This window comes from Arachis stenosperma, chromosome 5 (assembly GCF_014773155.1).
Source record: "Arachis stenosperma cultivar V10309 chromosome 5, arast.V10309.gnm1.PFL2, whole genome shotgun sequence".
Taxonomy (NCBI): Eukaryota; Viridiplantae; Streptophyta; class Magnoliopsida; order Fabales; family Fabaceae; genus Arachis; species Arachis stenosperma.
In genome coordinates, this window is record NC_080381.1 from 2,087,100 (window position 1) to 2,096,047 (window position 8,948).

The following is an 8,948-nucleotide window of genomic DNA, read 5'->3' on the forward strand; positions in this document are numbered from 1 at the left end:
TAGTTTGAAAAAATACCAAAGACTTTGAAAAGATTACCTTTTACCAAGCCAAAATGGCTTTGAATTGATAATGTAATTCATAAAAGATGTAAAAAGAAAAAAAAAAGCGTAAACTAGAGTATTCTATTACTAATTTGAAATTACATAACATATTTCGGTATAACTGAAATCAAAACAATGAAGATGGTTTTATTCCAAACGCGTAGAAAAAAGGGTGGGTCGTCCTTGGACACAGTCTTAGATTCTAAATTCCCCCGTTGATTGTGAGAAAGACTTCATTGACTTAGAAACTCTAGGAAAAAAGATAAGGTATATGAGATTATGATCAAGAGCTTCACTGTTTACTTTGCAAACAACACAGCAAACTCCAATCTCTGAGTATTCTAGCATTGCACCTTCAAATTTTGCAATCATGGCTGAGGCTGTTGTCACTGTTTTGCTGGAGAAATTGAGCTCTCTCTTTCAAAAGGAACTTGGATCAATCACTGGCGTGGATGAAGAACTGAAGAAACTTTCTAGCACTTTCACTGCCATCCACGCTGTGCTTGCTGATGCTGAGATGAAGCAGTTTACTGATTTGGCAATCAAAGACTGGCTGCGCAAGGTGGAAGATGTTGCTCTGCTGTTGGATGACATCCTTGACGAGTTCTCCACACATGATCTTCAAAATCAGAATCAGCAACAAAAGGGTGGCTGGTTTAACAAGATACACGCTGCTTGCCATTCTTCTTTCGGTCTGAAAAATGCCATGTTTCGTAGAAGAATGGCTAATAAGATGAAAAGGATGAGGGAGACGTTACAAAACATTGCTGAAGAGAGGAAGATGTTTCATCTGTGTGAGAGAATTGCAACCACTGACAAGAAAGCTGAGTTGATGGAGTGGCGCCAAACCTCCTCTGTTATCACTCAACCTGAAATCTATGGAAGAGAGGAAGATAAGGAACGTGTTGTGCAAGCTTTGATTCAGACTTGTGATACTGAGCGTGCCGCGGTGCATACTATAGTTGGTCTTGGTGGTCTCGGAAAAACAACACTTGCTCAGCTGGTCTTCAATGATGACAGGATAACCATGCATTTTGACTTGAAGATTTGGGTTTGTGTCTCTGAGGACTTCAGTCTCAAGAGAATGATCAAGGCTATTTTGGATTCGGCTTCAGTGAGTGTTAGCGGCAATTTGGATATAGATCCACTTCAGAAAAAACTTCAACAAGCACTTCAAGGCAAACGATATTTACTTGTTCTGGACGACATCTGGAGTGAAGATCAAGAGAAGTGGGACAGATTGAAGAATTCACTTGTTGCATGTGGTTCAAAGGTGGGGTCTTCAATTCTTGTTACTACTCGTCTCACAAAGGTTGCATCTATTATGGGTACGCTTCCTCCTCATGACTTGTCTTTTCTGTCGGATGAAGATTGTTGGTCATTGTTCAAACAACGGGCTTTCGGATTAGATGAAGGGGAAAACGTGGAGCTTGTTGCCATAGGGAAAGAGATTGTGAAAAAGTGTAAAGGGCTACCTCTTGCAGCAAAATCTCTCGGAGGCCTTCTGAGGTTTAAAAGAGAAGAGAGAGAATGGCTATATGTCAAGGACAATGAGATTTGGAATTTGCCACAAGATGAAAACTCTATCTTACCTGCTCTGAGATTAAGCTACTTGAACTTGCCATTAAAATCAAGGCAGTGTTTTTCTTTTTGTGCTATTTTCCCTAAAGATGCTTGGATTGAAAAGGATGAACTTGTTCATCTCTGGATGGCAAATGGCTTTGTCTCATCTGAAGGAACAATGACAGTTGAAGATGTAGCTGAGGAGATAATTAGTGAACTATGCTGGGCATCATTTTTTCAAGACATTGAAAAAGATTATCTTGGCAAAGTTAGGTGCTTCAAAATACATGATCTACTTCATGACCTCGCTCAATATGTTATGGGTGATTTGTGTTGCATTGTAAATGATGAGATGCCCATTGAACATCCAAAAAGAATTCGCCATCTCACGATGGGGCCATGTGCTCGGAACCAAATCATTTCTGCTTGCACATTTAGATCCTTAAGGACATTTCACTTCCGACAGACAAATTGTGCTTTGGCTTCAACGAAGATATTGGGACCACTTGAATCTTTGCGAGCACTTGATTTGGGGTATGTAAATGTATTAAATATGTTGCATTTCTCACTAATTACTCACTTCAAACATCTAAGGTATCTAAATCTTAGTGGGACTTCAATTCAAACACTTACGGAGTCCACAAGTAGCCTATGCAATTTGCAGGTTTTGAATCTCAGTTATTGTCGAAGCCTCCGGCGGTTGCCCCGCCATCTGAAATACCTAAAAGCTCTTCGACATCTCTACTTAAGGGGGTGCAGTTCGTTGGTTTACATGCCTAATGAGATTGGCCAGTTGAATTCTTTGAGAACCTTGAATATTTACATAGTAGGTAAGAAGAAAGGGCTAAGGTTAGATGAATTAGCACAATTATGCCTCAGAGGGGAACTCCACATTAAGAACCTGGAAAGAGTAACAAATGCAGCAGATGCCAAGGAAGCCAATTTAATGGGTAAGCAGCTAGACGTGTTGAAATTGTCATGGGGAAGAAATGAACAATCTAAGTTGCTGCAAAATGTTGATCAGATTCTCGAAGCCCTGGAACCTCATCCAAAGCTCATAGATTTAGGGGTGGGAGGATACCAAGGTATGTATTTCCCACAATGGATGGGCAATCCTCACTTGAAGAATTTGTGTTCCATAAAACTTGTGGATTGCTGGTATAGTCAACAACTCCCCCTACTGGGGAGATTACCATCTCTAAAAATACTTGCAATATGTTGTATGCATAATTTGAGATATGTTGATGATGAATCTTATGATGGGGGAGTAGCCAGAGGATTCCAGTCTCTAATGTGTTTGGAATTGTGTTGCATGCCAAACTTGGAAGGGTTATCAAAAGAGGAAGGAGGTGACATGTTCCCAGGTCTTTCCAAAATGAATGTTATTGCATGTCCAAGATTGACATTCCCTGCCCTTCCATCTGTTAGAAAATTATGTATAGCAAAAGGACGGAGGAGATCTGGTCATGATTTATTCTCTAGAGAGATCTTATTATCTCAATGCCCTTCTACAACAAGGAGCCCCAACCAAGTTCAGATGGATTCAATTCATAGTCTCAGTTGTCTCGAAATCCTTGAAATTCATGATGAGCAAGAGTTGGCTTCGTTTCCAAAGGGGACCCTTCAAGGTCTATGTCACCTCAGACAACTCCATATTCATCACCAGAGCAAAATGGAAGTACTTCCACTTGAACTAGCTAACAACGCTGCCCTTCAAGAATTGCATATAATTGGATGCCACAACTTGGAGTCATTAACAGATCAAGTGTTAACTGGGTTACAGTCGCTCCAAAAACTAAAAATTTTCAAATGTGATAAATTCAAAGGCTTATCCACAGGTTTTCAAAGTCTTAGTTCCCTCAAGGATCTAATCATTTCCTTCTGTCCACAAATGGTAGCATTAGCAGAAGATTTACAACACATGCCCCCCATGTTGCAATCAATAACTCTTCATGAGCTCAAAAATCTAGAATGTTTACCTTATTGTTGGGGTAGTACCATGACTCTTCAGTCACTATACATAGCCTGTTGCCCCAAGTTGAAGTCTCTTCCAATAAGCGTTGGATGGTTCAATGGTCTAAACAGTTTGACAGTTGTACATTGTCCTAGCATACAGAAACAATTCGAGAAGGAAACAGGGAAGGATTGGAAATGGATTAAGCACATTCCAAATGTTGATCTTGGAGAAAATTGTTGGGTGATTCCCACTATAGCAGCGAGTTACCCAGATCTGACTTTCTCTAATTGGGAAGGTAAATTCAGTACTTAAGTTACTTTGCTCCACCATTTTTGTAGTTGCAGAAATAAAATAAAAGCACATGCCCTTCTAAATTGAGCTTGATCCTACAAGCATTACAAGCAAAAGCATGTTCATTCTTAAGAATCCAAAATATTATTTTTTTATTAATCAATTCAAAATATTCATTACTTTCTGAGATAAAACTCGGATGCTACATAATTCACACTTCACTCACTGAAATAGGAAAAGTACAAAGTTGTCTATGAATCTTACACGGGTGGTAACTTTTTATTTTTAGGAATTAATCTGGCATCAAATATTTATTTTCTATACATAAATATATTGCATTATTGTGTTGATGTTTGATTTATGATATAACTTAAGTTCTCCATTTTTCTGATATACATACTTAGGAATCTGATGGACTGAAGTGTGGCCATTTGAAGAAATGTAAACTTGGCTTAGAAAGGTGAAAGCATGGCTTAGAACTTCTATGTTGCTCCTATTGATGGCTATGTGTTTTGATCAGAATTCTTACTATGTTTTTTTTAAGCAATTACAATTTTATGACAGGTTTGCTCCCCCAAACCAGTGAGCAAACTATGCAGTTTGTGTTGGATGTTTTTGTAACTATACATGTTATACTACCAATATTTCACATAAATTTAAATTAATAGTTTTCATTAAGTATAACTGATGGAAAATGAGGTGATGTTGAAATTCTCCATTGATAATAACGTGATGAGTCTAAAGTGAGAATACAAAAAATGACATACAAATATTTATCTACTGTTAATTGCTCCAAGTTGACGTCTCTTATATTGTGTTTCTAAAGAGTTTGAGAATTGCACATTTTCTTGACATATAAATCGATTTGAGAAGGAAACAATGTATGATTGGGACTTGATCTGAGATTACCCTGGTTTATGCTAGTGTGTTGTGTAGTGCAAAACTCTATTCCGTGGGGTCTTAAATTATATGGTACAAATGGACAAAATAATTCTTAAACAAATGAACATATATAATTAATACTTATTTAACTAGCATATTTATATTAAGGGTGTTATTAGAAAAAATAATTAATATTATCTTAATATTACAAATTAATACTTTTTTATACCATTAATGGAATCATTTCCTTTTGTGTTGAAAATTGGAACATATTGAAAATAATTTCCTCTGATTCTGGAGGGAGAGTTAGATAAAGCTGTTGATAAATAAAAAATAAAATAAGACCTTTCCTTTCTAATTAGAGCTTAACCGCATTCAACAGTTCAGTTAAAACGACGACGAGGACGAACGAAAATCATTTTTAATTTGTAATTCGGGAAAGAAAAATGTAAATATTTGTAAGAAAAATCAGCATTTTCATCGTTGATCAATTTGACATGGCATTACGTATCTAGGCATAACTAAGCAATTACCGCATAAAATTGATCTAAACAATGATAGTGGTGCTTTTAAGAATGTAAAATCTGATTTGCTATAATTGAATATATATGAAGTATAAAATCCGGACTACGCCCGAGGCCAAATATGATTCTATTATAAAAATTTATTGGTATTTATTTATTAATAATAGTAGTTATTACTTTTAATTTAAAAAAATTTTGATGTATAAAAAATTAAAAATTAATTGTATAATATATTAATATGTAAGATTATCGCATCTTCTATTTCTAGAAGTCAAAATAATTTTATTATTTTTCTAGTTCATATTAGTGAACTTTACTTAAATAAAAGTTGTTTTTATTTTTATATTTAAATAAATATTGTTATATTGGAAATATTTTTTTACATATTGGTATATCATTGGTGTAATACTCAATTATTGGATTTTACGGTGTTTTTAAAATTGTGGGAACAGTATAATCCGCCCCCTTGTATTGACAATACGCCCCCCTTGTATTGTATATTTTAAATTAAAATATATAATAGAAGGGGGTGTATTGTCAATACAAGGGGGGCAGATTGTACTGTTCCCACAATTTTAAAAAACACCGTAAAATCCAATAATTGAGTATTACACCAAATTTTTTTTAATATACAAAAAAATTAACCTATATTCTGTTACTGTTATATAATTTAAAAAAAATATAATTTTAATAAAAATAGTTTATATTGTAATCCTACGATATATGAATACCAACTAATATATGTAACGTTTATTTCTAAAAGCAAAAGATCATTTATGTTGAACTTTCACCTCTTCTTAAATCCTTAAGACATATAACTGATTGAGCTTGTTTTATCTAAACTTACCAGTATACCATTGCAAAAAAAAAAAGCTTATATATTTTTGTAATCAATAACTACTTATATATGAACTTCAAAAATCTAGAATGATTATGCCGCCTACCTGTTGGGGAAGTCACTATATATTTGAGTTGATCAAATCACCAGCTGCATCTTGATGTAGTTTCTGCTATGGGTAGTTCCTTGTGTAGAGAGTGGCAGCAAAGTTGTATTACCCTGTCATAATAATCCACTGTTATGTCACACAAATACAATATCAAAAATAAGATAAAGGCTATTTTGACTAAATACTGCTCTTATCATATTTGACCTTTTTAATATGTTAGAATGTAAATTATAAATCAATGCATCCCTAAATATTATGTCAAGAAGGTAAAATTACACTGTATATTATGGTGGTAAATGATGATGACTAAAACTTGGCTTTTCATTCCTTAATTGTTTCCGCTGATGTCCTTGTCAGCGAATTTATGGTGACGTCATCAGTGATGATAGATCATTTAGTTAATTAACCTTGTTCAACAAGAAAGCAAGGCCTCTCACGGCTCTCATCAAATTATGCATGCTTGTGTGCACTCAATCAATCAATCCGGCTTCACTTTTCTTTACTATGCCATGGGCCATGCACCGAAATAGTTCCTTAAACACATAAGATTCTAGAAATATTTTGTACAAATATCCACTTTGTATAACGGTTCAAAGTGCTAACCGACATCCCCAAAACCAAAGTGTGACGAAAATAAAAAACACGCGCATAAAAAAGCGAAAACATTAACACCTATCAAATCATTCACATACACACTATTAAAAAGTGATAAAATAATAAATTAAGGGATTATCATTAAATTTATTATTTTTATATGTATGAATTTTATTATTTTAATTTAACGATAATTAGACTCTTATTTTTTAATTTTATTAATTTTTTTCACTTTAAAAAAAAATCCTCGATCCAAATAAAATTGACAAAATTGAGTGATACTAATAGCTAACAAAGAGTCAAATAAAGCAAGAAACTTCTTATGTGACCACTCAACTCTTTCTTTTCTTCACCACCAAGTCAAGTTTCCTAGCAATGAATATATAAAAACCACACAAGACAGTTGCATAATTTGTCTTCAATTCTCACTTAAGCATTTAAACAAACACGTTGATTACCTTTCAGATAACAATGACGAAAGAAATATGGGTGCTGCCATTCTTCGGCCAAGGCCATCTCTTCCCATGCATGGAGCTCTGCAAACACTTGGCTTCTAGAAACTTCCAAGTCACCTTAGTCATCACCTCCAACGTAGCCTCCTCTGTTCCCTCTTCACTCCGCCAACACCCACTCATCCGAGTCGCCGAGATTTCGCCGGGGCCGGCCTCAAATCCGGAGCCAAGGATCCATCCACCTCATCATGCTCACGGCCACCTAAGTAGTGGCCTCGAGAAGCTCCTTCTTTCGCCTTCGAATCCGACCCGACCCGCATGTGTAGTTGTGGACGTCATGATGACGAGGTGGTTCGGCGATCTCTTAGTGAAACACGGGATTCCAACGGTTGCGTTCTTCACCTCCGGAGCCATCGCCTCCGCCATGGAGCATGCCAAGTGGAAGGCGTACCCTATCGAATTGAAACCCGGAGAGACCCGGATTCTCCCGGGGATGCCTGATTCGGTTGCGCTAACTGATACAGACCTCAAACGACGGCCTCGAGAGGAGCGGAGGGCGCCACGGCCACCGCCTGGCTTAGGAGACAATTTCCCGCCTCCTCCCGGCGGACGGGGGTTTCGAAGGATGGGTCCACCTGAGCCCGGTGAGGAACCCATGTGGATGGAGGAGACAAGAGAAGCAACGGCGTTGATGTTCAACACGTGCCAAGAAATGGAGCGTCCATTTATGGACTACATGGCGAACCAGACCGGAAAACCGGTATGGGGAGTCGGGCCGCTTCTGCCGGAGCAGTATTGGAACTCGGCCGGTTTAGTTCTGCGAGACCGGGAATTCCGGTCGGACCGGAAATCTAGTGTTACTGAGGATGGTGTTCTCCAGTGGTTAGATTCGAAGCCACGTGGATCGGTGCTTTATGTTTCTTTTGGGACTGAGGTGGGTCCTACGGTGGAGGAGTACGTTCAGCTTAGTGAAGCACTGGAGTCATCGGGTCAACCATTTATATTGGTGCTCCGACCTGGTTCTGGAAAATCGGTCCCTCCACGTGCTATGTTGGGCTTGAGGCCCGGTTTGTCTAATCCAGAAGAAGATGATGAAGGGTACTCAGCTGAGGGGTTGGATGAGAGAGTTGGAGATAGAGGTTTGATAATACGTGGGTGGGCACCACAGCTTTTGATACTGAGTCACCCTTCAACTGGAGGGTTCCTATCGCATTGTGGTTGGAACTCAACCGTGGAGGCATTGGGGCTTGGGGTGCCCATATTGGCGTGGCCTTTTAGGGGTGACCAATACCATAACGCCAAGTTGGTTGTGGCCCACCTTAAGGTGGGGTATATGGTCTCTGATGATTTGGGAAGAACATTGAAGAAGGATGATGTGATCAAGGGAATAGAGAAGTTGACGGGTGATAAGGAAATGCAGAAGAGGGCTGAGAATCTTGGTGCACAGTTTCAGCAAGGGTTTCCCAGGAGCTCAGTGACTGCTTTGGATGCTTTTAAGGATTATGTCAATAAGACATGGGTCTAGGATTGTTTATCTGTTAGCTCAAAGTGTGGTTCTGCTACATTGTTCAGACCCTAAATAGATGCTAAACTCTCGCGGGCTTTTTAGTCCATATACGTATTGTATATTTATATATATATATATATTTTTGGGTGACTTACGTATTTTGAGTTTGTACAAAGAGGAACGCGAATT

At 37.7% G+C, this 8,948-nt stretch overlaps 2 protein-coding genes across 4 annotated transcripts; both read left to right on the forward strand.

The window, feature by feature from the left end:
- The first annotated feature begins 119 nt into the window (after positions 1-119).
- LOC130979389 (putative disease resistance protein RGA3) lies at positions 120-4,514 on the forward strand. 3 transcript variants are annotated; one of them, XM_057902823.1, is made up of 3 exons: positions 120-2,690; positions 2,934-3,857; positions 4,258-4,514. In XM_057902823.1, exons 1-3 carry the CDS (start codon positions 413-415, stop codon positions 4,263-4,265), a joined length of 3,210 nt encoding a protein of 1,069 aa, XP_057758806.1. In that variant the 5' UTR covers positions 120-412; the 3' UTR covers positions 4,266-4,514. The 3 variants fall into 3 exon arrangements, with proteins under 3 accessions (XP_057758806.1, XP_057758804.1, XP_057758803.1); XM_057902821.1 differs by having other exon boundaries at positions 120-2,139; positions 2,254-3,857; XM_057902820.1 differs by having other exon boundaries at positions 120-3,857.
- A 2,681-nt stretch (positions 4,515-7,195) lies between these two features.
- Positions 7,196-8,913, forward strand: LOC130982018 (probable UDP-glucosyl transferase 73B6). Its single transcript, XM_057905834.1, has one exon. The coding sequence runs from the start codon at positions 7,272-7,274 to the stop codon at positions 8,775-8,777; it is 1,506 nt and encodes a 501-aa protein (XP_057761817.1). The 5' UTR covers positions 7,196-7,271; the 3' UTR covers positions 8,778-8,913.
- Positions 8,914-8,948: the final 35 nt, after the last annotated feature.

What these genes read in the sequence shown, in the direction of transcription:
- LOC130979389 (XM_057902820.1), top strand. Translation starts at nt 413, where the DNA reads ATGGCTGAGGCTGTTGTCACTGTTTTGCTGGAGAAATTGAGCTCTCTC.
- LOC130982018 (XM_057905834.1), top strand. Translation starts at nt 7,272, where the DNA reads ATGACGAAAGAAATATGGGTGCTGCCATTCTTCGGCCAAGGCCATCTC.